The 27,850-nt window shown below is 35.3% G+C and overlaps 1 protein-coding gene across 3 annotated transcripts; it reads right to left on the reverse strand.

Annotated features, from left to right (window-relative positions):
* Positions 1-328: 328 nt before the first annotated feature.
* LOC140155980 (uncharacterized) lies at positions 329-25,418 on the reverse strand. Of its 3 annotated transcripts, XM_072179023.1 has the most exons (14): positions 25,207-25,418; positions 17,176-17,274; positions 13,489-13,578; positions 10,629-10,758; positions 9,390-9,491; positions 8,477-8,638; positions 7,101-7,424; positions 6,342-6,404; positions 3,173-3,289; positions 2,385-2,606; positions 1,995-2,038; positions 1,269-1,301; positions 670-711; positions 329-456 (listed from the first exon to the last, which is right to left on the reverse strand). In XM_072179023.1, exons 2-13 carry the CDS (start codon positions 17,247-17,249, stop codon positions 708-710), a joined length of 1,365 nt encoding a protein of 454 aa, XP_072035124.1. In that variant the 5' UTR covers positions 17,250-17,274; positions 25,207-25,418; the 3' UTR covers positions 329-456; positions 670-707. The 3 variants fall into 3 exon arrangements, with proteins under 3 accessions (XP_072035124.1, XP_072035123.1, XP_072035125.1); XM_072179022.1 differs by lacking the exon at positions 670-711; XM_072179024.1 differs by lacking the exons at positions 670-711; positions 13,489-13,578 and having other exon boundaries at positions 25,207-25,412.
* Positions 25,419-27,850: the final 2,432 nt, after the last annotated feature.

A 27,850-nucleotide genomic window follows, 5' to 3' on the forward strand; every position in this document is an offset into this window, starting at 1 on the left:
GACTAAATGTATTAAGATTAAAGCCATAATGTACAATCTTATGAAACTGGTTAATTTCTTTCAAACCTATTTCTACATGTCCCAAGTTCCAGCTATAAATGGAATCAGCCAAATTCGGTGTACTTGTCAGGTTAACAGCAATTGTGATATAATGTCATATTAAGACATCAAGTCCCCATAACTCATTGAGGTATATATCACTTTACATTGTTATTTCGGCTTAAATTGGACTGAAAACTTTCCTGACAGTTTTTAATTCAGCCTTTTGAGTATAACAAAATAACAAGAACAAGAATAACAAAATTGAAATTAAAAAAAAATTATACATTATGGCTTAAGAATGTCAGTGTGCATGTTGATCAGTGTAATGCTGGACTGATCCTTGTTGTCTCAAATATTCAAACAATAATTAGAGCGGTATCATCTTCATATGCGTTGATTTGGAATCATCAGTACCTGGAAGCGGTCAAACAAAACAAAAAACACTTATATTATGATACAAGCATTTTCTACATGAAGTGGATACATGTCATAAAATATCATTAATTGTTGCTACTACTAGTATGATACAAACATTATAATTCAAATTTGCAAGTCTAAACTACAAAATGAATGTTTGGAAATCTAGTCTAAGAACAACTGACTACCGTGCCTAGTCTATAAATATACCTCAGTGGTCATCTTGGGTATAGTTTCATTGATTCTTGTTAACTGTAGGGCAATAAAGAGGAAAATAATAAAAACGATTATGTTAAAAATTATATTTAAACTACTAAGAATCTACTTCATTTTTTTTTTTAAATAGCCACTACATTTGTAATAATAATATGCTAACTTTGTTTTCCCACTTGACGTGTTTGAGGAGAATTCTGTCAGGAGCATGCATGGATCCTCTTGTCTTGTTAATGACTGCCAATCCAAGTCACCATCTCCCCTGACAAGTCGGTCAGCATTGCCAATAAGACTCAAGATGACATTATTTGACGTAATAGGACAAAGGATCTCAGAAACCTGGAATTGTCATATCCCCTTGTGGGACTTCATCTGCAATCAGCCAGGAATATCGGTTACGTACAAGTGCCATGGATGTGATTATTTAAATCTACGGCTCCCTTATTTGCCAAATTTCTAAGGTCAGTCCAGTACTTTACTCATAATATTTCTATTACTGGAAACTCATAATGTACGCAACATTCACATTTGACCTAAATAGCACCCCTTCTCTTATTGGCTTCAAAAATACTTTTGGCCAAATCTGGAACACTTACTTCTTCTCAACCTTCTTCAATGTTGGTTTAATGCTGGAAAGAAAATAAAAATATATAATACATGTAGTATAAATTAAACTTAACCACTCTTGACTGAGAAACACTACATGAAATGTTTTATTATATTTTTAATTGGTTTAATTTACCCTATTTACTATTAGGTGTTTGCTTACTTCTATGTTGACAGTTGACAACTGAATATAAAGCATCAAGAGAAATCAACATTAAAAACTCCCCAACAATTTGACGACTGAATATAAGGTAAGTTGGAAGTTTTCCTCTCCGCAGCTACAAATAGTGGGACAAAAGTGACCAACATTTGCAAAGTACATCATCCTTTAGGCCTATTTCAGATTAAACTTAACTTTGTTTGTGCCACTGCTACCAAATTTCCTAATTCTTCAGAGTTACGAGCTGTGTGTCAGCGCATATGAGCCTGAACGCAGAATGTGATAAACATCACACTAAACTGGCTGATCACCTATCATGATAACAAAGCAGTTGACCCATAGGACAGCTATCGCATAGAGGGGGCAGAGACTTCACCTCCTCAACGCAATCAATGATCACCAGCGCATGCCCAAAACTCTTGAAGAATTACAAAATTAAGTTTTGGCATTACAATTTAATTCTTTGCAATAATGTGAGCAGAGTGACATTACATATTTGGCAATTTTTGCACCATGTTGTCTGTAAACCACTGATAAGACTCTGTGAAGTACTTACAATCTTCCTTTGGCTTCACTTGCTTTGTACTGAAGTTCCTCAATCTGAAAGAAACAACACAATATGTTGAATTATTTTATGTGAAGTTCCAATGAAATAGGTGGGAGATTGCAGATTCCGTCATGTATGGGTGATGCTCATGGATGGACCAACATCGGAGTGATGGTACTTGATCCTTCCTTCTAGTTGATTGGTCACCAACAGAAGTGGATCGTATACGTGACTGAGAAAATGGAATGTGATTGTGATTCGGGGGCACGCCGCATCAAAGAATCCATGTGGATAAGAAAGAGAGCTCCTAACACCATGAATAGAGATGAGGGGGCCCATTTTCTCAGTCACGTATACGATCCACTTCTGTGTAAACGGGGTCATAGATGCAATACATACCTCCATGTCTTGTCTGCGTACCACCACCTCCAGATCAAAACTCTCAGCCTCAGCCTCCATCAGGTGATTGTGTAATTGATGACATAACTCTTCCAATGATTGGTGATCTAAGGAATCCATCTCAAGATCAGCAACATTATTGCTGACATATTTGGTCTTCTCTGTTGCTCTTTCTTCTGCTTCTTTCTTGACTTCCTCACTGGCCTTTTTTAGCATCATAGCCTATTTGGAGAAAATAATTGTGGTTTAATTTGCGTGTATCATTTGCAGGGAACAGCTTGGTGTGCTGCTTCATTGTTCCACTTAAAATAATGCTATCTCCTGTGATAGAAACACATCTTGGTCTCAAAACAACACTTATTTGCTAATTAATGCACATCACCATCTCCCGTGTAGACTGCTAACACGGTCAAAGTTATACAGGGGGGAATCAGAAAGTATGCCAACAATTTTTGGAATTTTTAGCCCAAATAGTGGGATTTTCACTGATTTCTTGTTCTGAGGGAGCAACCGGGGCTAGTGGGGCCAGTGGCATGTCCGGGGGGCTTTGGGTGCTGAAGCCCCCCGCACTTTGTTAAAAATCATGTTAAATAAGCCGGTTTTGGATGATTTTAGCCATTTAAGCCCCCCGCTTAACTCTGAAAGCCCCTCTGAGCCCCCAGCAGGAACAGATCCTGGACACGCCGAGGGGGGGGGGGTGAGATTTCAAGTTCCCAAATGCCCCCATGGCACACTAACTGCCCATCATATTCATTCTGTAGTCACAACTTGAATGGCATGCTACTAACCTTAATATTCATCCTCTTGCCAACTGATAGCTTGCTACCAAGGAGTCCAGGTTTCTTGCTATTGCCATTGGTCATATGTCCATTGGTTAGGCTGCTTTTTTCTGCTTCTTTGGCTTTCTGTTACAAATAACAAAATGAGGTATAGCACCAATCAATTATGGTTTACAAGGAAATTATCATTTGTGTCCCATTTGAAGATTTTTTTTCTTGTCTTCAAGTTCAATCATTTCAATTGTCTGAAATCTTTTCGAATAGGGTGTCCAAATGCAAACCACCCAAACCGGTGTGATATTCTACTCTACTATTTTTGTTACCGTGTTTGTTACCATGACCATCATCATCACCACCATCATCATCATTACTATTTTCATCACTACCATCACCATCAATGAAAGTGATTATCATCATTACCATCACCACCATTGTTGCCATCATCATCACCACCACTGTCACCATCATCATCATCATCTTTACCTCCAACATGACTGTCATCATAAGATTATTGAATTTATTGTCATCATCACACTTATTAGCCATCAGGCTTCCCGTTAGTGTGCGTCATTGCGCCCAGACGCGTATTTTACAAATTTGGACGCAAGTTCACATGGCTAATCAAGTATTTTGCATCCATGTCACATGCATGTGGACGCAGACAAAACTTCGAAATTTTATCATTAATTGATGATAAAAATATGAAATTTTAATTCTTTTATATTTTTAAGATAATAAAAGCCCCAAAATTTTGACCATCTGCTAAGAATTGAAGTAAATTCTGCAATATTTGTAAATGCAACGTCAGGAAATCGTGCTCTTTTTGCATGCTTTCCGAACGATCGCTGTTTGATGGCCTTAGTCCCGATCAGGGCCGGATTTACCATAGGGCCAGATGGGCCCGGGCCCCCAAAATTGCCCTGTGCAGTGTGCATCTTCCATATTAGTTAAAAAACACTGTTTTGGGCCAAAATAACCTACAAAAATCGCAAAAATGTTCGCGCTTCGGCGCACTGACATGTTATGTAGTCAAATTTAGCTTCAATTCGGGCTAAAATTGGCATTTTTTGCGCGCAAATGTCCTAGTAAAATTTAAAAACTTAGCCACATACCTTCCTCACAGTGCGTTTGGGGCCTCCAAATTTTGGCCTGGCCCAGGGCCCCCGAAAAGGTAAATCCGGCCCTGGTCCCGATTGATTTGTTTACAAGCAACTTGCTGGACTGAACACGTGCCGCTAACGTGCGGTTAATGTTTATTTAATTATTTATCACAACCTGACAATATTCAATTTTTAATATTTTAAGTTTATTTTCTCATAAATAATCTAGGTTTCCTTATACATAGTATTATTGTTACGATGAATAAAAGCAATTTTTAAAGACAAAATCCAAATGATAACCCTTTTTCGTATTATTTGTGGCAGCGCGTGTTTTAGCTTTGTAGCATCAACAACACGTTAATTTAAAAAAAGAAATGCGGAAGTAAAGTACGAACGAAAATTTGCTCAAGATTGACAGACTTTGCTCATGTGATTGCACCTGTTTTTGACCACGTTCGGACCAAAACTGACACAGAAATGAGAAAAATTATCATAGCGAATTGAGATGGAATATCACGGCAAAAATGCACTTTTATTTTTTTTTAACAATCAACATTTGATGAGGTGTACTAGACCCGGGGTACGTGTGTATCGTCATAATCGTGAATTTCAGATGGACGCACAAAAATCTGTCTGGACGCAAGTTTTTGCAACCTCGTCAGCAAACTTGCGTCATTACGGACGCACATTTTTAAAACCTTAACGGGAACCCTGTTAGCCATTCTTATTATCATCATATTTCATCATCATCTTCATCATCATCATCATCATCACCATCAATGTTATTGTCAATGATCATTTTCTGAACACAAGCATTGGATGAACCACTCAACTAAAAAGTAGCCCAGCTTTAATATAAATTTTATTCAGGTATTTCTCATTTCGAGTATATGTGAAGGATTTTGACTTCATGTATTCCCATTCCAAAGGCAGTCAACTATGAGAGTCAAATTTTAATTGAATGCATACTCTGATTACCAACCAGAAAGTATTACATTGAAGTTATTGGACACATATGTATTCAAAATGTTCTCTTAAATAAGTCAATTCCACGCTAGATATTTCATTAGCTGCATGTTTTCAGATAACGATCTTGACCTGATCCAGGAGTAGTATTTTTATGTAATCCATCCATAATCATTTGGATAGGTTTCCCTATGTCAGTAAACACCCTCAGGGCAAAGTGTGGTCTTCATTACATCCAATTAACGCACCAAGTGTAATCCGATAGAGGGCACTCTACTCATGTACACATTGTTGCTATAGCAACCAGACCACTCTCTTTATAAATACCACAAAGTAAGCATGGTCAATCTACAGATAGTTGCTACAGCGAAAGAAACTGGTTCCTGGCAAACATGTCACAAATAACCAAGGAGCATTTGATTGCAAATCTTTGACTAATATTTAGATATTTTGAATCTAAAAAGACATTTATTGAACTTATTATTTGCCAAGACATTGTATCCTTGTCTTTACTATTTGCTAACTTTTAATAGATGCTTTTATTTATAGGTGGGGCAATATTAGCATATACCTTATTAGTAATGGGTAATGTTCATCAAACAGATGTATAATAGGAAGATAAAATAATATAAACGAAATTGATGTAAACATTCTTATGATTCAGTTCAGATTTTGTATAGAAAACAAAAGACAAATAATCACTTTAATAGAACAAATTATTTTCAGCTCAACATAATTGTTGCTCTAATGTCTATCGTATGTAGGGCCTAGACATGCTGGTAGACATTGATGTACACCATGCATGTTTTCTAATTTTAAGCTTTTTACAGCTCCACTGGGACAATTCCATTAATATTTTCTCAAATATAAACAATTACAACATTGGACAAATATTATATTTTCACAGACAAAAATCAAATGGTTTGTACTAAGATTGCAGCACTTAAGCCTAGAAATAGCCAAGTATTTATCCACCTTGGTGATTTTGATACAGACATTTGTCTTGCTTTCCATCCCCATTTCCCCCCTCCCCAATATATTCAGAGGTGGCATACCAGACCCTGACGACTTAGTACCAAGTCTAAATAGAAACTATTACTTTATAAACTTACTGCTTCCAGAGCTTTTTGTTTACGGTCCCTCTCATCTTCCAGTTCTTTTTTCCTTCGGTCATCCTGTAACAAATAAAGCAAATAACCAAAAGAGCAATAATAAGTCACAGATGGATCATCCAACACAATTGAGATAAATGAGAAATAGCAGCAATAGCCGCAGATAGATCAATCGACGCAATAGAGGTTAAGCTGCATATCCTATCAACGACTGCTATACCTTATTTAGGACTTTCAAAAGAAGTACATGCATGTGCAACCATGACTGTTTCAAAATATCCCACCAAAGAATGGAAGGAACTCTGAGGTCGTGCATTGAATTGGTTTGAATGAGGAATACTACGGGAATCGGCGCCTTTTGTTAGAAGTCACACATGAGTAAAGTGGATAACCTCTATAGATAAATGGCAGTAAAAAGTTTTGATTTGATTTGCCCATGGAGGAAAGGAATATGTTCAAGAAGTGATATAATTACATGGTGGATTGCAAAAGACTTGACTTTAATAAAACTTTTGGCACAGGCTGTGTACGTGGTATATGGTATTTAATGTCTTTGGTGTTAAAAACACTAAATTCAGTTACATTTTAAAAATATTTGTAAACCACCGTCCAAAAGTGCAGTAGGGTGAATGCTCTTCCCTGTACTAACGATGCAACAGAAAATGGCTAACTCTGCTACAAGTTGCCAAATCTTCATCACATGACCAGTCTCTTTTTACATTTGTGTTCTAGGATGTTTTCATCATGGTCATCACTTACTTGTTCTTGTCGTTGTCTTTCTCTCTCAGCTCGTTTTAGTTTCTCTTCTTCAGCAGCTTCATCTCTGCGGTGCTTGTCTTCTTCTTGTTTCCTTTCTTGTAGTCTTCTTTCCTCCTCTTCTAGCCTAAGTCTCTCTTCTTCCTCTTCTTGTTGTCTTTCTTCTTCTTCTTGCAATCTTCTTTCTTCTTCCTCCTCTTCTTCTTGTAATCGTCTTTCTTCTTCTTCTTCCTCTTGTCGCAACCTTTCTTCCTCTTCTTCTTCTCGTAATCGTTCTTCCTCTTCTTCTAGTAGTCTTTCTTCTTCTAGTTGCCTCCTTTCTTCCTCCTGTAATGTTATAGTAGATAACAAATTAGAATTAAATATATAGTTTCAGTGTGAATATTTTAAGTAGAATAGTTAAAAACTGTTAAATTAATCCCAAGCACCTCACCTTCACCTGAGCATTAACCATGCTTAAAATTGTTTCATTCCACTATCACTCACATACAGTAGGCATGTAAACATAGAAGAGAAGGTATCATGAACTGTTCAACATACTCCATATAATCATTTTGTAACTGGGTCCTACTTGCTTGGTACTTGTTGTGAACAAGGAAAGTAGTAGGCTATGCATGTTTATAGCCCACTACAGATATATGAATTCTATTATTGGCTTCCTTGACTCAATTCCTATACACTGCAGTTTTTTAGTTAAAGGGCTAAAACTGGAAATATACAACTCCTGCCATCACACTTGCCTTAGTGTTTAAAAAAAAACCTGCACAGGACCCTCAGGACAATGGTGTTTAGATATTAAAACTCTTTTACCATTGACTTGTAAACACGTTTAACATATAAAAACCAATGCCAAATTCTAAGACTTCATGTGTTTAATACCTAAACACAAAACATCAAATCCCTAACCATATTTAGCATTTAAAACATGTTTAAAATTCCATTACGAAAAAGTTAGTGAAAAAAGTCAACTCTAAACACTGTTGTTTTGCAGTGTGAGTCTCATGGTGCCAACTTCTTAATTAGTGGTCTTTAGGGGTAGGCAAAAGAATAAATTGGATTTGGGGTCTTGGACTAAGAAGAAATAAGTCTTTTGAATACAGGTGTACTAAAAACATCCATATTTTGAGTTAGCCCATAATGAAGATCATAGTATCCTAGGATTTGTTCAGACTACTCAATAACTTTACAAAAAGTTTATAACAGTTTTGTGAAATTACCATCTAGGTAATTCTGATGAGCTGATATAGGCCATCAGCACAAAATGTGTGTTGGACCTCCTTCATCTGGTTTCAGTCATTCTGGAGGATTTTTGCCAAGATTATTTTACATATATACTGCAGATTCTCTCTTGGTTACTGCTCATAATATGCTATGCTTACCTGTCTTAGCCTCTCTTCCTCTTCTTGCTTTAATCTCTCCTCTTCTTCGCGTCTAAGTCTTTCTTCCTCTTCTTGCCTTTGTCTTTCCTCCTCTTCTTGTCTTTGTCTTTCTTCTTCTTCTCTTCTTAGTCTTTCTTCTTCTTCCTTCCTCTTGGCCTCTTCCTAGAAAAGTCACAATAAAATTTTAATCATTATCTATATTTTCTACATGAAATTATATTGATATTTCCAAGTCGAATCAAAGCACTAAAATTACACCCTTTCTACACCATTAAAATGATCTTTATACAGGAACTGTTGACATGTCCAATCATGTTGAAAATAGTCTTCTCTCCTTTTTCACCAGATGAAATAAAGCAGACAAGAAGGAGGATTCAGTGCAATATTTTTATAGGACCCTTACTTGGGATTTACATATTGTATATGCTGTATCCTTTTTGTTGACTCTGTGTCACCGCTTTCCAACCCAACCCTTGATTATGCTTATGAGCATACTAATTCCCAGAGGGGGCACTCATGTACATGTAACAGGCATGTACCTACCGGAAGTGGGGGCATAGCGGCATAAACTGTTGTTTAAAAAAAGGGGGTCATTGGGTATAACAAAAAAAAAGTGAGTTATTGAGTAAAAATTTGGAAAAAGGGTCATGGGGTAGTAATTGGAGCAAAATGCTACTTTTTGTTCAAATTGGCTAAAATAAGATAATTTTAAAGTTTTGGCATTATTTTAATTTTTTTTTATGGCATTTTGATTCAAAATTCAAGAAATGGTGATAAATGCAAGACAGGTAATTGACAGGTAATTGGGTAAACAAACCTAAAAAGGGAGGGGAGGGTCATCAGGTAGGGGGCCTAATGACAGTCACATACCCATTACCTCTGAGGTTGAGTGCCCCCTCCCCAGACTACTTACCTCTGCTTTACGTTTTGCTTCCACTTCTTCATTATTGTTCTCCTCTTTCAACCTTCTATTACGTCTTGAGATGTATGTGGAACTTGTGTCTGTTGTTGTCTCCTGAATTTGAATAAATATTAACAGTTTTCAAATTCTGTGCCTTACAATCTTATGCCTATGAAACATAAGAGTTTATGTATTAACAAATTGCAGATGTTACCATAATTACTATAATTAGTTTATTTAATTAAAATAAATGAAATAAAAGCTGGTCCCTTGTAACATAATGTTAATCAAATATTTTTTGGAACTTTTGTGAGCATTCACCATGGTCATCTCTGTGTTACCATGGTTATTCCCTTTGCTGTACTCTTCTATACATTGGTGCCCTTTTCAGGATGAGGTCACTCAATGGCCTAGCAATGACCCATGCTAAAACAGTTGGCTAACATGTCAGAATGAACCACTAATTGGGACTAAGTGAGAACAGAATGGTAACACTAAGGTTTCATGTCAGACCCAATTATACAACCAAAATACAGGCCATCAAAATACTACAAATACCACCTCCATGTAAATGCTCATTTCAATGTCTAATTTGCACCATTAGAATTATAAATTTGGTGGTTAATCCTTATTCTTGTTAATCTTGTAATTGTATATAAACTGTTTACTACTTTGGGACTAGCATCCCAATATCTTCCATTACTTATTTCTGACATGCATGTTTAGATTAGAGTTTATGATTACTAAAATAGTTACAATAAAAGTTAAAACAAAGATATTTCTTCTTTGATCATTGCAAAAGAAAAGGACCAATTATTAGGAATTTCCCAGCAGCAGGAATGATTTACACAGTTGCTTTGAGTGCAATTAATTCTCAGTAAATAACAGTTAAGTTCCATATCTGTTCCTTTCCAAGTGAAGTACAGTGCTGCACTTGATTGGGGAACATGCATTAGAAAAATAGATGACCCATAATTTGTGGGAATCCTAGTTTTAGGTTCTTATTTTTTTATTTCGGGTTATGATAATGGTTTGGGATGGTTTGGGATGGTTTTAAAGTCAAGATCAGGGCTATTAATTTTTTTAAACCTAAAACAAAGGATTGCCCAATTTAAACCAGTTCCAATCAATTTGTTTTTTATCTGCCCATCATGGCATCTTGACAGAAAAGTGTCGGGGAAATACAACTGAAGTTCAATACAAATCTCAATAAACAACACATTTTGTGTCAAATTTCTTTTGTAAACTTACCTCATTCTTTTCAGCTTCTGCCTTCTCCCTTTCTCGTCTTTCCCGCCTTTCTCGTCTTATTCTTTCTAAAGATGTTTCTTCTGCTGCTGGACCATTTGTTATACTTGACTCTTTAGGTGTTTCTGCAGAACTAAAAATACATGTCACAAGAAAACTTAATAGTCAGTACAATTTTTTACCTAATAATACTTTTCATTAATTACAGAATTAATACAATCTGCCTCTCTATACTCACAAACCACAAACACATGCTGGTAAGCTTTAAAAAATCCTTGAAAGCACCTGAATTCAAATTTCAGAATAACTATTCACCCTTTGCACCGATCCACCATCTTGCTTCCAAAACGAGGTTCTCCCTGCAAACGCATGCGCAAAAGTGCATTTTTATTTCTCAAGCTTTTGTGGCAACGCGCCAGAAGGCGTTTGCTTTTATGTTCCATTGTTCCTCTTTGTGGAGAAGAACCATGAACTTGGTTTTTTGAGTCATATGGCACAAAAAGTATTTTATATGTTACAATATATTATTGGAACAAGAATTTACAGGCGTAATATTTAAATGGTAATATTTTACTGAGTAAGGAGTCTATATAAAACACATTTATGCATTTGTACATGGAACATAATTTCACATAAAGTGCCAACCTACTGTAAGTATGGGTCTTGTCAATTGTGACACCATGTTTTCAAAATCAAAATAATATGCCAATTTTGGTCCTATCTTTCTTCCTGCCACTTAAAATGCATGGCAAATGACCTACTAATTGGCACTCAAGCCTATTGGATAACATTCCTTTATATCACGGATTTCACAAAAAATTGACTGATCTGTGGTAGATCACAAGGAAATCTCTTGTTTTGAACTGGTCTACTTGCTGGGGAGAGGGGCCCTCACTGAAAATGGGCGATGGAGGTGGAAGGCCCCTTTTTTTAATCCCCTTTTCTAACTCCCTCTCATTATCCTATTTTGACAGCCACCTATTAACCCATTAAAATGATGAACATATTTGAGGTCATCTCTCACTAAACAAACATGTTACTAAATTTTCATTTCCTCCACAAAATATCATATTTTCGAACAATTTTAGACCAATTTTTGATGATGATTGCATGGTAAATTTTGCACAATTTTACATTTCACCACCATTGTTATAACCATAAAATGTTCAAATTGCATTGAATAATCTGCTTTTCAAATGATGATGATACACTTCTCCATACTTCCCAAGTTGAGTACATCCAAAATGTCCATACTGGCACTGTTTGACTTATCTTGAATCACATTTATCAAAACTATCATATGTCAATGGCATTTGTCATTTCAAACAAAATTAAATAACCACACTGATCATAACAAATGCATTACAATGTTAACACCTATGCTCTAAAAGTGCTCACAAGATTTGTAGAATGTTATCAAGGTTACCCATCCAGAGTTAGACACAATAAAATAATAGCCAAAAGGTATTTGAATTTGATCTTTGGCCTACAAGATGAGGCCTTAATCAATGCGACATTGTGTTGTTGAATATGCTCATTCTTTTGTCTTAAACAAATGTGTGTGGTAGGCCTATGTGAACTTCAGAAGCCATTTTACGTTGAATAAAAACTTTGGATTTATGTTATCATCATGGGGGATATTCTAGTGCATAATGTTGAAAAAGAAATTGACAATTGGATACTGATTTTAAATTTGGAAAATTATTTCTTATGGCCAAATTCTTTGCATCCCTCAAAAATTATTTCTTAATGTAATGATGTAAATTCAGGCACATAACTTTGGGTGGCAGCCTGCCACCTCTGAAAAAAATATTTATGGTGAAATTGGTACAGAAAGAAAGACTGAAATCATCCTTTAAAGCCATAATGTGTGATTTGCATAAAGAATGGACTCCTGTTCAAATGTTACTTTTCACTGTTATTAAAGCATTTTGAATAAAGGTTTTAAGAACATTTTTGTGTTTGTGGGGTAGTAGGTAGTGTACAAATGATTTCTACCAACATTGCCAACTGGATAGCATTTAATATGTCTACATCCAAATGTCACCCTGCACCAATGTCTTGAAGACCATTCAGGTATTTAGCTTCCACAATTCATACCATATGTGTTAAAGGTGTAAGATACTTTTGTGACATTTGTTTTCTTCTTTGACGATGCAAAATGATTAGTTGATAACGATGATGATGACAATGATAATAATGATTATGAAAATGATGATGGTGATGAAGATGACGATGATGATGATGATTTTGAGTAAGAGGAAAATGGATTATAATATGACAATTTCAATCACAAGGAGGACAATTTCAATTACAAGGAGGAGGAGGAGGAAGGAAAGGACAAAATGTCACATTCACATGATTGCTAAGGAATGACAAAAATACTATATATCAACTAATTAATCCATTTTTTAAATTGATAAGCTTTCACTTCATCAATATTGTGAATTTGCACTTCCAAATAGAACTGCGGATTATGTTTACTTGTGTAACATTATCAATACCTCCTTTGCCCCATCAACAAAAAGGTCGCCTTTTACCTCCTTTGCCCCATGACAAAAAGGTTCCATTTTACCTCCTTTGCCCCAAAAAAGTCCATATAAATTAGATGAAAAATTAACAAAGGGAACACTTTTTCATGTTAAACAGTTCCAGATAGATGAATAAAGTCAAATTTTTTAAGGGGTTAAACTTGTTCACTTTTTGCATGTAATTGATTACTTTTGGGAAAAAGGTTCCACATTTAGGGAATCCGCACCCTGCCTAAAACAAATCCTGGCTACGTGTCTGCTCCTTTGATCATCTTTATACTTGAATAATAAAACTACTAATACTAATAGGGAAATACATAACAAACACACACATTTGTCGTTGACGTCTTCGTTCCTCACGCCGTTTCCTCATCTCTTCAATTTGTTGGTCGATGTCTTCAGTGTTGTTTTGGTTGGCCAATCTGTAGCATGCATATAAAACACACAGAAAACAAAACAACATGCACACACAAATTATACTTCAGACACACTTCAGTCCATGCAGGAATAAAGGGTTTTGGGTGGTAAAATTAATATGGGGTCTGGAGAAAATACCCCATAGCAAGGGTACGGAGAAAAAGCACCCTTGTATGGGTGGTCCACCTGTATTTGTTGGGTTTTTAATCTATGGATCATGCTGGAAATTATTCTTCATTGTAGGAGAATATGAGCACTATTTAATACTAAAAGACCAGTTCATTTCTTTTTTCACCCCACTCATGTGGTACCTGCCAGGGGGTGTCTGCACCCCTGATAAAGTAATGTATGGCACAAATCAAGCATTAATGGAACGAAAACACGCTTTTGATAATTTCCTATCTAGTTTTTATACATATATTTTTAAGGGCCATTTCCTTCCAAACAAATTTCACAAAAGGCCACATAAAATTAATATCTTAAAATAGTTTTTCTGGAGTTGTTGGTCCATAATGTTTTTTTTTCTTTTTCAATTTACAAGTGTAACTTTTGATTTTAAAGCTCCAGAAATTCAAGATGATAAAATATTAATTAAGCAGCATGAATCACTTGAAAGATGCTTTTGTAATAAAAAGTACCTCATTATTTCCAAGAATGCATCCTAGAAATCGCATAATCATACAGCTGCTAGCTGCCAATTTAGCATTGAAAAAACAGAAAAACTACTCCCTCCCTCATCACTTTTACAACACCTTCCGAACAAGAACCAACAAATTTATTTTATGTGGCCTTAAATTTGTTTTTCATCTGACTAAAGTTTTCTCTCATCATCCCTACACAAAAACCACAATCAAATGTCATCATAGTAATTAACATATATGGGCATTTTTACTGCTATGATTGGGTCTTTAACTGTTGAGTCAGAGTTTACTGATGTAGACACCAAACTATCATTACAAACATAACACTTCATCTTTTATCTATTTAGGTCTTATTAACATACCATTGCAGTTTGGCAGCAGTTGGTATGTTTGTGTGGTTTGAAGACAGCATGCATGGTGATGATGCTCTTTAGATGAACCCATTTTTAAACATTATTATGTTTTGATGGATCCAAGTTGTGATAATATTGGATCCAAAACATAATAATGATAAAATTGGATGCTTTACGCCCAATATTTATTGGTCTCGCTATGAGTTGTAAAATATTGAACTCGACTACGTCTCGTCCAATATTTTAAAACTCATAGCTCGACCAATAAATATGGGCTCAACCGATCCAATTTTATATCAAAATTGGGAAAATTTGATCATATTATATGGGTCTATGTTCCCGGGGTCTATGTTACTTTACTGGCATTGAAGTGGGTCTGATGTGCCAAAACAGAAAGTATCCAATGCTATAGAAACCAAATAAAAAGACTTGCTGCAACATTCATATTTCTTAAGTCTAGGAGGATGGTATAGGATATATCTGCATCCTTGGTCTGCATCTCCTTACACTTGCTTTATTAAACTTTGACCAGGGAAACTCTGAGTCACCAATTAAAGATCCATTTTCTTGTATACCATCAATTAATCCTCACATAACTATTAATAAAGCTCAACGTTTCCTTCTCTACAGCGATTTAGCCGCAGTTGTTGTATTAATTTCAAGCCCATCTCTGTATGGGGTACATGACCAATGGCTCTTAAATGACCTGTTAATGACATTGATACAACAACACTCAAATTCACGGTTCAGGTGCTATGATACTGCTATTGATGAAGTAATGCAAATGGTACCATAGCTCCAGACAATCAGTGAATATTCCTAAACCAAGTGCTAAACAGTATATTTGCAGTATCAAATAATGTTCCTCAAGTAGCATTATGTCATGAACTGACAGGAAGGAATAATTTTCCTTTTTTTAAACCAAAGATTTAAATTATCGTACTCCAATAATTGAGAATGAAAACCATGGTTTAAACCATGTTTTATAATGTTTTGTTACTGTTATTGTTTTGTTGATTTATATTGTTCTATATAACTTTGCTAAAGCAAATGTAATGAACAACGGGTTCCTTGCTACCAACGTCACAAGTTAGCTGCTGTAATGGTTAAAGCTTATAATGTAGAGACCAAAGTTTTCCATTTTACAGGTAAAGGAAACAGAATTTGGTGTTTTGGTGGAAAACCAGGTTATGTCATAACTTCTTGGAGAAGACTATGTCAGACTAATTAATGTAATTTTAAGCTTTGCTTTGCCTTAAGGGCTGGGGTATGAACGTTTGGACAGTATTTATTGTGGGACATTAGAGCACATCAGACATATCGAATTGCATTCTGAATACGAAGAATGGCCTTCTGATATCAAATAATTTTGATTTTTGAAATTCGCAATGTAATACACATTTAATATGGCAAATCATTAAAATTGATATTTTTGATATTTAACAGTACTCGAAGTAAACTTTATAAATCTGATGATTTCTACCTAAAGTGTATGTAGGTGGGATGAAAAGCCGACGATCAATTGAAAATTTTGACCTTTCGTATTGAAGATATGGATTTTTCCCAAAACACCAAAAAAATTAGGTCTTTTTGGGAAAAAATCCATATCTTCAATATGAAAGGTCAAAATTTTCAATTGATCGTCAACTTTTCCTCCTCAGCTACATACACTTTAAGACTATATCATTAAATTTATAAAATTTACTTGAGGACTGTTATATCTCAAAATGTGAAAAATATCAAATTTTAATAATTTGTTATAAAATTTGTATTATATCGTGAATTTCAAAAAATGAAAATTATTTGATATCAGAAAGACATTCTTTGTATTCAGAATGCAATTCGATAGGTCTGATGTGCTCAAAAAATGCTGTCGAAATGCTCAAAACACTCATTCCAGTTCCCTTAAGACACTCCAAGTTCATGCTAACAAGTTTATCTTTGTTGAGGGTTCAATTTTACTATTTAAAAATTGTTGGAAACAGGTATTGCAATTCACAAAACAGAATTTGCCTTTTAGAAAATGGAAAACTTTGGTCTCTATTATAATGTAGTTACAATCAGCGAAAAATAGTTGGCACACTTGCTCAAAACAATTAAAATGCATCTCATACCATGATAAGTGTGAAGGCGAGTGATACAGGTCTGTCAAGGATTTGAAGTTAAGCCAATGTTGGTGAGTCTATTACTTCCATGGTCTCATGGATCTGATGACAACTTGGTTTTGTCCAACATTGAATTGGAGGAATAGACAGTCGAAGTATGCCATAATTTGTCCATCACTATTAATGTTGTTACTTTGTGGTTTGTCTTTTACCCATCTGCCATTTTGGCATGATGTCTTCCTTGATTCTTTGTTAGGCTTCTGCGCTGTCATGCAGTCAATTGTTTGGTTATAGTTTTCACTACACAGCAAACTGCTCTTACAAGAACATGCCCAGTTTATAGCACAATACTTGGGGCAAGGGGCCTATGAGGATTGCCCACACTGCAAAGCCACTCCTATGCCGGGCTCTTTTCCAGGCCTGCTGTAAAAAGTGTTAGCAATTTAACACACAAATATAGTTTCAATATCTTAGAGATCTCATAATCTTCAAAGCAAACCTACCTTTCTGCTTCTCGTTTTTTCCTCCTTTCTTCTCTCCTTCTGGCTCTCTCCTCTGCTTCATAATCATCTGCCATGTTGAATCTTCAAAATATTAATTACCTACAAAGAAACAAGAGAAAAATTAATTACCTACAAAGGAATAAGAGAACAATTAAATATGAAGTGTTCAGATGCAACATGATACAAACCATTTTCCATAATCTAACAAAAAAACACCAATGTATATATTTGAAACTATCAAAAACAAAACACATTTTCTAATCATGTTTTTTCTGTTGATGAGTTATATCTGCTTATATCTCAAAATGAGAAAAATAAATATTGCTTTTTGAACCTATAAAACTATTTCTTAATGGTAGCACTCTTGTTTTCTTTTTTAAAAGTTTTGTAGTGTACTTTAGTGAATCCAGAATTTCTTTCTTTGAGCCATAATTGTTTCACATCTCTTTAACTTTGCCCTACTTTTATACATCACATGTTGCTATAGTAACTGCCTAACTAGAGTTAAAAGTACTTATCTATCACTCTATTTTATGGTCTATAAGTTTCTAATTGACCATTCACATTTTTGGAATGACCCCTAAATACTGACATTGGACTTGTGAACATATCCAGGGGACAATGTACTATGGGCACATAAATAATTACTGGCATATTTTGCTTTGTTGCTACTGAAAATATGACATTTCTACCCCATGCTGATGACAGTTTGAAAGACAAGTCTGCTATTTTAGGTCAAGTATGAAAATATCTGTAAGGGGATATTAATAAAAAATTGCAATGAGAGAAATTGGAAGATATTAAAATATCTTCCAATTGTTGTTGGTGATGGTTTATTGTACAGGGATGGTGTAAAATCTGTGAAGGGAGTGAATGGAGCCCGGGAATGGAGCACCCTTTGCTTCAAGTCAACTGTTCTGGAACAAATAAATGCAAAAACTATCCCCACTGCAATTGCTGGTTGAATTGAGCATGGGTCCCAGCCAGAATCCAAAATAACCCCTCCACCTAGGATCACAACCAAACAGTCAATAATTCTTTTACATAATGCAGAATATGTACAAAACATGTAAGCCTGCATATTAAAATGTGTTCTCTGGAGTCTGGAGGACTTTTCATAAATTGAAAAGTGGAGGTGTGATCCCAGCCAAACATGCAAGATCAAAATATAAACATACCATTAAGAAAATCTTACAGGCACTGTAAATAAAGCAGGATATGGCCATTTATTTATTTACCGTACTGCAAACATTGGATGTAGAATTGCTAATGATTCCTAAAGTGACAATAAGTGGTTTCTATCATTATATTATAAGGATGTTTTGACTGGTTAACAATTCAAAAATTTACTATTATTAGTCGCAAGGTAAGTAAACAAAATGCCACACATAACTACATGGCTTGCTGAATAGGCCGTCTCACATCATGTGGCCTACCAATAGCAGTAAACATTAATGTTTCTGTTTCCCTCGGACTGCACATATTTCACCTATGTGGAATTTGTATCTTTTAATCCCATTACAAAAATCTGATAAGTTCACAGTCTATTTACGCTGAAGTTTAAATACCAGATTTATAAAGAAGCTGCATCAGTCGTAACCTTTGCCCTTTTAAATGACTCACATGATAACATGATTTGATCAATGGAGTTTCATTTTCATTACATACTGTGATTTCAGGATTCAGATTTTAAGATTCTTGATTCACTTTATTGTGATAAACGACTCAATCTTGCTTGTTGTGCAAGGGTGTGCCCAGGAGGTGGCTGTGGCATTGGGGTTTCAAACAGGTTTTTTTTCAAATAGCTTCAAATTATCATAATCAGCCTATTTTTGGCAAATTTCGGCGTAGGCCATCGGAACAGTTAGGTACCTGATGTGTGCTAACATACCTTTCAATTACTCAACAAATCCACATATGGGCAAAAAGGCATCCGTTCACTAGTCATATATTATGTAATAATTAGTTCATAAATTTTTCAATATGAGTTTTGGGCCATAAAAATATGTGAGGGCCCTATAGATTTTCAGACTCAAAGGCCTATTCGGTGATTTGGATCATAAAAATAATCAAAATTCAGGTTTTGGCACCTTTGTTTATAGTGTCATAGATGTGCTAACATAGCCTGTTAGCTTTGTATTAAAGACAAAGTAAGACATTTTACATGAATCTGTAATTTCATGTATTTGAATGGGGCTTCAACTTTGTTAATACTGCTCACTCTCTGCTATATTCCTTGCTTTTTGACAAATGTTTCATTTCAAAAATTCCTAATAAGAATTTTAATTCCCAATTTGGACAATTGATATACAATTCTCTCTTTTTTTTCACTTCCACTGGGATGGGTGAATGGCTCTTGAAGATTTTGGCTTATAGGCTAATGAAAGTCAATTTTGAGTGTCCCCCACCCTCACTTCATTTTCTCACCTTCACTTGAATTCATTATTGTGATTTTCCAAAAATAACAATAAAAACTGGTTATATTTCAAAAAACCAAAAACAGCAATGAATAGGCATGCAATATCCATGCATTTTTAGTGGAAAAATCAAATCATCCATTTTGCTACCAAACTTGCTGCCTCTTTTAGTATACTTTTAAGGGGGAACTACACCCCTGGCCAATTTTGTGCCTATTTTTGCATTTTTCTCAAAAATTATGGCGCATAGGTGACAATTAAGATATGCATGTTGTAGGGGCAAGGACTACAACTATTGCTCTGAAAATTCAGCAACTCAAGGCAAGTAGTTATTGATTTATTGATCAAATACTGGTTTTCCCTCATTTTTGACTGCAACTCCACAACTGCTGTCTGTGCCGAAATAAAATTTCCAGTGCAGTAGTTGTAGTCCTTGCCCCTATGCGCTATACTTTTTGAGAAAAATGCAAAAATAGGCACAAAATTGGACAGGGGTGTAGTACCGCCTTAAATCTCACTTGGGCTAATCATCCATCTTGGAGTGAGTGAGCGGTATACATGGTATATCAACTTGCACGTTTTACAGTTGTGTCACAAAAATAATGAGCAATGAAAAGTTACCTCACTTGATTTAAGAAATTATGTGATGGGAAACTCAAGAGTGAATGTCAGTAGCCTTATTTCTAACCGCACTATCATCCCTCTACACTACACATTGAATGTAACACAACTTGTATCCCTCTATACAAGCCAAGTACTTACATAAAGTCTTATTTACTTTCACTTTTTCAATGACATGCAAGTGAATGACTGAATCAACACTATGACTTTTGTGTTCTTTGCATATGCAAGTAGGGATAATACCATGTGTAAGTTTGAGTAAAAACAAGAGAGTCAAAAGAATGATTGGGTCTGTATTAGACAAGTCAATATGTATTTTATGGCACTATATGTGACTGATAACAAGGACTTAACCAACATTGAATCCTCAGCGAGGTATCTGTGGACCAATGTGGACTTTCCTGTTTCTTCTCTTTAGTGCTAAGGATAAAGTTGGAAGGGGGACACTGACACGTAAAGGTGGCACAAGACTGTGCGGTGGTCAAAGGTACCTTTTCACACCATCCAGCCCCCTCCAGCAATTCTGAAGACCCTCAGTTGGTAGGTGATCATGCTATAGTTCCTTAGCTCCAATTGAGTAAAACTCTCAAAATTCTAGCTCTGTAGCCAAAATGTTGGTTGTTATAATTTGACCAAATTCAATTCACTATACCCAAAACATGCCCAAATTTCAGTTCAGAAGTCTCTTGATCCCAAAGTTTGGCGCAAAAATGAAAATGGACCAAAATGAAAGTTGAGTACCCCCCCCTCCCCCGAAGGGCTTGTGAGCTTTAAACTCAGAAACTAAGCATATTTTTCATGTTTTGGGCTTTTGGCATACGGTAACCCTAAATGCTACACCAATTACTTCTTTCTTGCTCCTGGGTGCTCTTGGAGTATCACTATTATCAGATAGGCAAGTTACCTCACCCCATGTTTTGGCATAAGCCTGTGCACTGTGCAGCTCCAGCCTAAAGTTACCCCATGAACACGCCAATGAATAAATGTTACTACTCATCATGCTATGCCTTGCTCCTTTACTTGAGAGCTCTTGGCATCACTTATCAGTTTGCAAGTTTGTTACCTCCTCATCTGATGGCATCATCATCATCACCTACATGTATGACATATGGTCATTAAGGGCTGGGGTATGAGCGTTTGGACAGTATTTATTTTGGGACATTAGAGCACATCAGACATATCAATTGCATTCTGAATACGAAGAATGTCATTCTGATATCAAATAATTTTGATTTTTGAAATTAGCAATTTAATACACATTTTATGGCAAATCATTAAAAATTGATATTTTGATATTTAACAGTACTTGAAGTAAACTTTATAAATCTGATGATTTATACTTAAAGTGTATGTAGGTGGGATGAAAAGCCGACGATCAATTGAAAATTTTGACCTTTCATTATTGAAGATATGGATTTTTTTCCCAAAACACCAAAAAAATTAGGTCTTTTGGGAAAAAATCCATATCTTCAATATGAAAGGTCAAAATTTTCAATTGACGTCGGCTTTTCCTTTTCCCTGCTACATACACTTTAAGAATATATCATTAGATTTATATAATTACCGAGGACTGTTATATATCAAAAATTTGAAAAATATCAATTTTTATAATTTGTCATAAAATTTGTATTATATTGTGATTTTAAAAAATGAAAATTATTTGATATCAGAAAGACATGCCAGTATTCAGAATGCAATTCGATAGGTCTGAGGTGCTCTCATGTCCCTACAAAAAATACTGTCGAAGCATAATAAACGCTCATTTTGGATCCCTTAAGGAGGGTATACGATGTATTGTTGGTCAAAGCAGCCAAGAAATGGATTTTCATTATCTTAATCAATTACTAAAAAATAACACTTTGATGTTTTGCAATAGTTCATTCTACAAATCATACACTTCTAGTGCCCGTTTCTATTCATCGTTATGTATTCTTCTCCGTGTATTATTTTCATGAACTACCCTTCACAGCCCAAATTATATAAACCTGCACGCTAAACAATGCATTATCTAAAACCTGCACGCTAAACAATAGATTCTAGATAATACGCACGCTCAAATACTAGAAATACTACTTTCACATAACCATATAGGGCCTAGTAGAGTTAGGTGGCGCTTTCGACACAGAGGTCACATAACTATAAAATTGTCTGTTCGATATATATACCATCAAAAAAATACGAATATACATTCTGTGGTGTTAAAATGGTATAGTTACAAGCGGTGTTCTATAATAGGGTACAATTACCGAATAGGGTGCAACTTCGCTAGACTTGAGTCCAGTCCTTGTTTACGGAGTTTAGGGTTAGGGTTTAGGGTTGGGGTAGGGCAGTCTTGTAATAAGACTAGTAGAGTTGCACCCTATTGGGCAATCGCTCGTGCAAAGATCATTGTCATAAATTATGATTAATGACCTCAAATAAATCTGTCATCAAATGAGAATAATCGAGCTTCTATTAATTAAAAAGGGCCAAAACAGGTGGATCATAATTATACAAGATGACACCATTGCAAAATGTTCAGCATTTTACAAATGAAATACATGTAGGCCTATATCTAAAATAACATAGCGGGCCGGAAACACACACTAGCGCATAATATCATGATCATGCTTTATAATACCATAGGCCTTCAAACACATGTGTTTGAAGGCCTATGATAATACTGAACAAATTGTTAAATCCCAATGTCGTGTGTTTTAATATAAGTAGATTTTAAAGTTCAAATTATAGAGCTATAAAGTCCAGTTGATATTCACCGTAGTACTAGTCGGACATCTAAATCGATCGTTTCCAGGTGAATCAGTGCTCTAAATGATCACAACATAAAGTCAATTGGTTACAAACCATGCGTGAATAAGTTACTAAAGTATGACGTATGGCATAATCGATACCATTGATAGCTAACTTGATTGGATTGATTTTCTTTACCAGTTAAATGCTACGTAGCTGGTCAATGTCCTAACGGTGTTTTTAAAATGTAAGATATTTTCCTAATATTAAAACTAATATAATGAATGCAGCAATTAATATTGCCTATTGTTTTAATAGGCCTACACTCAAAGTGTATGACGGATAATGTACTCGTGCAAATGCATTCGTCAAGATAATTGCACTTGCCATGGAGTTATTGCATTAGCTCTTGAGCCTATCGGCTCTCGAGCTAAATGCAATAACTCCACGGCGCGTGCTTGATTATCTTGACGAATGCATTGCACTCAGTTCATTATCCTTATCATATACTTTGAAAACTTGCTTGATTTATTGTTGCTAATGAGTTATGTATGTTTTACAAAAGTGTTGTTGTTTCAGCCCTTTCGAACCACAGAACCTTCAAAACTATATCTGTGATATTTGAATTCTTCTACACACTACACTTGCTATGAAATGATTAATGCAATTTTTGCCAAAGCTTATCACAAGATGCTGTGAACTACCAAATTGCGACAGTTGCTAACCTTAATTACCAATCTATACACAAAACCACACAATTAGAGGGGTGACCAAATGACCTTATATGTTGATTGTATGCCTTATGGCATCACCACATTGACTAATAAGGCAAAAACATGCCTGAGGAAACGCAAACAGAATACTCATTGATCATGGATTCCAATCCAGTGCCAGAATATGCGCATAATGAGACCCCAGAAATTGACCACATTCTCCACATTTTGGTGGTTTGTAATTCAATCTACACTCTCCAAGTGCATGGTCAGCAGGGATGGAGTGCATGAACCCATATGCACAAAGTACTTAAACAACTGTACTTTTGTTTGTGTTGACATTTGTTTTTGTTGTTGTTGTTGTTGACTTCGGTATTTTGTTAGCTTGTTTGAATAATTAGCCCTATTGTTTGCTCTTATGAGGCAATGATTCTACAGAGCAGTATTACTCATAGTAGCAATAAGCCAAAACAGGGTCATCCGCATAGGTTTGAAAATCCACAGACCCTTTCTTATTTTATGGGTCCAAACTCAAAATATGTTAAATTGACACAGCAGGAGTAAAAATACATGCACATCAACAGAAGAGTACCACTCCCAATTACTTTTTTTTCAGCCCCTTTGTGATGGAGAGCTGCAATTTTATATTGTTGTATATAGCACTAAAAGACCTAAAGACTGTTTGTTATGGATGTAGCTGTTTCAATGTGTTTGTTTCTGCAGGTTTCGGCTGGCGATTATAAAAAGGAGATGATGGATGTTAGAAACTGAACTGCATAAACACCAGATTTTCGATTTTATTATCATTTTAAAAAACAAAATACCTATCGGGAGTTTCGGGACTTTTACTAAAATGTGAATTTCTTTGAAAATTAACCATGTTTGCAAAAATTGTGAATACTGACAAACTTCCTATCTAAAAATAAAATACATTGTGTGCTCTATAGTGGTGATATTGGCTGTCATGACAACCAGGTCAAGTTTGCTTCAATTCACTGACCCATTTGGCTAGCCTAGAGATAAATGTTTGTTTCACATTTGCCCCATAGTGGTGGAAATAATCACAGAAATGATGCAGTAATATGCCTTTATTATATATTATACACATTCAAAACTAGATACAAAACTAGTTTATAAATTATATGAACAAATACTCAAATCTATACTATGACACAATAATCCACAAAGTCTATTTACTAAGATGATGCCTGTATGTCATGGTATTCAAAGTGCAGGTTAAAAACCTAATCTATCGCCACTCCCTCAGCAACATACACATGACAAGCACTCCTATAGATTGTAGAATTTAAAAGCATTTTAAAAGTAATATGAGATTTATGTATACAATGAGTATTTACTTATGCTCTTGTAGCTTTGACGTCTCAAAATGAAGTGTTAAGCATGTTGACTGTATTGGTCCTTCAGTTCAGAGCATTCAAGGCCTAGCATCTTACCAACATTTAGCCCGGGATTCAGCCCTTTAATATATCCAAGTTTGGAGTAACTAAAATTAGGATCGACAGATAAATTATTTTCACGTATTTCCTTACCTTTATTTCATGCAGTATATTTCATCCGTAAATCTTAGCGTTTTACTGATGCCAAAGTTATCTCGTAGGTTATTTATTGTCTACCATTCATCACACAACATTTGTATGGCTTCCTGGTGTCTTGTTCGGGTTACTCGAGATCGCCGTGGTATCGCAGCAATCACGACGCCCAATTGGCTCAACGAGTTCCTTGGCGATTGCGATTGACTTTGCTGTTACTTTTATCGCTGTTACTCCCTCTGCACAAATATCCAGGCAGGAAGTTGTGGTTTTCGCTAGCGTGACTTCAGGGGCTTTAGACTTTGTTGAAATAAAAAAAACTTTTTTTTTGGTCGTGCTCGTCCGCTGCGGTCCGCGTCCAGTCTCATTGGAACAAAGTCCCAGTTTAAAACTTTCATTCCCCACGCATTTATGATGTGTACTCAGCAAACACAAAAATGTTTTTAAAACGTTTTAAAAACATGTTATACTTTGGGTTTTGGTTCAAATAAAAACGTTTTAATAACATGTCGGGTTATATAAAGGTCATTGAAACGATTTAAAACGTTTTGTATGAAAACACACTATAACCAGTCCATAAATGTTTTCAATGATTTCGAAAACGTTTTGCGTTTGCTGAGATATACTGTAAAATCACGTAGTTTTTTTCGTCACTTACAATGATCAATATATGAGGGCTTATCTACCAGAAGAATAAACCCAAAAAAAAGGCCTCCTCCTTTTTCAGGTATTATTTTATATGCTAAATACAGGGCATAACATGAGTATTTACACCTATTTTTCGATTTAAAAAAATAAAAGCCCTTCATGCGCCTTTGTTTTGAAAACCCGGACGAGAAACATGTTTTTATTTTCACTCGGCCTAATATAAATGCGATTACGGCTTCCTTGATCTTCTAAAAGATCATTGATCAATATTAGGAAGTAGGCCTACAGGTCAGTTTTTTAGTTAAGGGGGTACAACACCCCTGGTCAATTTTTGCCTATTTTTGCATTTTTCTCAAAAATTATAGCACATTGGTGACAAGTAAGATATGTAGGCCTATATTATAGGGGCAAGGACTCCAACTACTGTACTGAAAATTCAGCACCTCAAAGTTAGTAGTTATTGATTTATTGATCAAATATTGGTTTTCCCTCATTTTTGACTGTAACTCCACAACTGTTGTCTGTGCTGAAATAAAATTTCCAGTGCAGTAGTTGTAGTCCTTGCCCCTATAATATACATATCTTACTTGTCCCCAATGCGCTAAAATTTTAAAGAAAAATGCAAAAATAGGCACAAATTTGGGTTCTGCCATCCCACTCGCCTTCAATATATTTATATTCTTATTAATTCTTACGGGTGTGTTTAGAAATTGGGGACAGGTTAGTGTTTAGAAATTTAAATGTTAAGCATTTAAACACTATTGCAGTGCACATTTTTATTCAGGCAATGCTCAATATGTATTCAATTTATTAAAATGAACAACAAAAGTATAACCATAAGGGTCTTGACACCCATTTAGTCCGAAATGTAGTCAATAAATATGATAAAATAGCATAAATTAGCCATTTAGCATGTTTAGGGGCTAAGCCTGTGATACCAGAAACGCAATTCGATTTTAAATGTTGTAGGGGGTTATTTTAAGTCAATTGGAATGCATTAACTTGTGCTTATTTGGGGTGTGTGTGTGTGTGTGTGGGGGGGGGTGAGAGGAACAATAAAATAGTAATTCAGTATGGTATAAATCACCATATTATTTACTCTGTTCAGCGATTCTTCCCGTTTGAGTGATCGCTTCCATTTACTCAGCTACAGCTTACACTCCCGCTAATAATAATAATAATAATAATAATAATAATAATAATAATAATAATAATAATAATAATAATAATAATAATAATAATAATATTTAATAATAATAATAATAAGGTATTCATTTCAAGCCGTCACAGTAGAACATTTCTTGCCTTCTTTTGTTGCTTTTAATGTCATAGAATGTGAAATCAAGTTAAACAGGTATATTCTTGACAAATTTGTTTATTTTTATTCATGTATCTCCGAGCAGTATCTTCAGAGAAAAAGAAACAATTTATGCCTACACACATTATAAAGCATAATAAACTTACTTGAAGTAAGTTTATTCGAATTAAGTGTTCGAATTAATGCGGGTCCTCGGGCCAAAAATCCGAGAAAAATCATTGCGGGCCTGTCGGTATAAGCTATCCTGCGGGCCTGCAGTGCCCGTACAATTGCGTCACCAAAGGTGGCAAGATAACTCGATGCTGACACGGCATTTGCAATTTTACAATGATTACCTGTTGTTGATTTGCGAATGGTGTTAACTAACCTTTTACAATAATGAATACCTGAGTGGAAGAAGGGCCCAACTCCATCAAAATTGTTTTTGAGATATTAAGAAAAAACTTAATATTTGGAAAAGTTTTATAGACAGAATGTTTTCATCTTCAGGGGACTTTTAATACATGAACATACAATATTACATACATTCGAAATTATATAAGATGTTTCCATGGCAACGGTACAGGTCTTAATACGAGCTGGAGTTGGGCCCTTCTTCATACTGCAAGTGCCATTTCCGTAAGCAGATGTGTTATAAATAGCTACAGAAATTAGGTAATTATCCATTAATTGCACAAG

This window comes from Amphiura filiformis, chromosome 6, assembly GCF_039555335.1.
Source record: "Amphiura filiformis chromosome 6, Afil_fr2py, whole genome shotgun sequence".
Classification (NCBI taxonomy): Eukaryota; Metazoa; Echinodermata; class Ophiuroidea; order Amphilepidida; family Amphiuridae; genus Amphiura; species Amphiura filiformis.

What these genes read in the sequence shown, in the direction of transcription:
- LOC140155980 (XM_072179022.1), bottom strand. Translation starts at nt 17,249, where the DNA reads ATGGCAGATGATTATGAAGCAGAGGAGAGAGCCAGAAGGAGAGAAGAA. An exon ending in AGGAAGAGAGGCTAAGACAG is followed by an intron (nt 7,425 to 8,476) that starts GTAAGCATAGCA and finishes ATAACATTACAG; the next exon opens with GAGGAAGAAAGGAGGCAACT. An exon ending in AAAGACAACGACAAGAACAA is followed by an intron (nt 6,405 to 7,100) that starts GTAAGTGATGAC and finishes TATTTGTTACAG; the next exon opens with GATGACCGAAGGAAAAAAGA.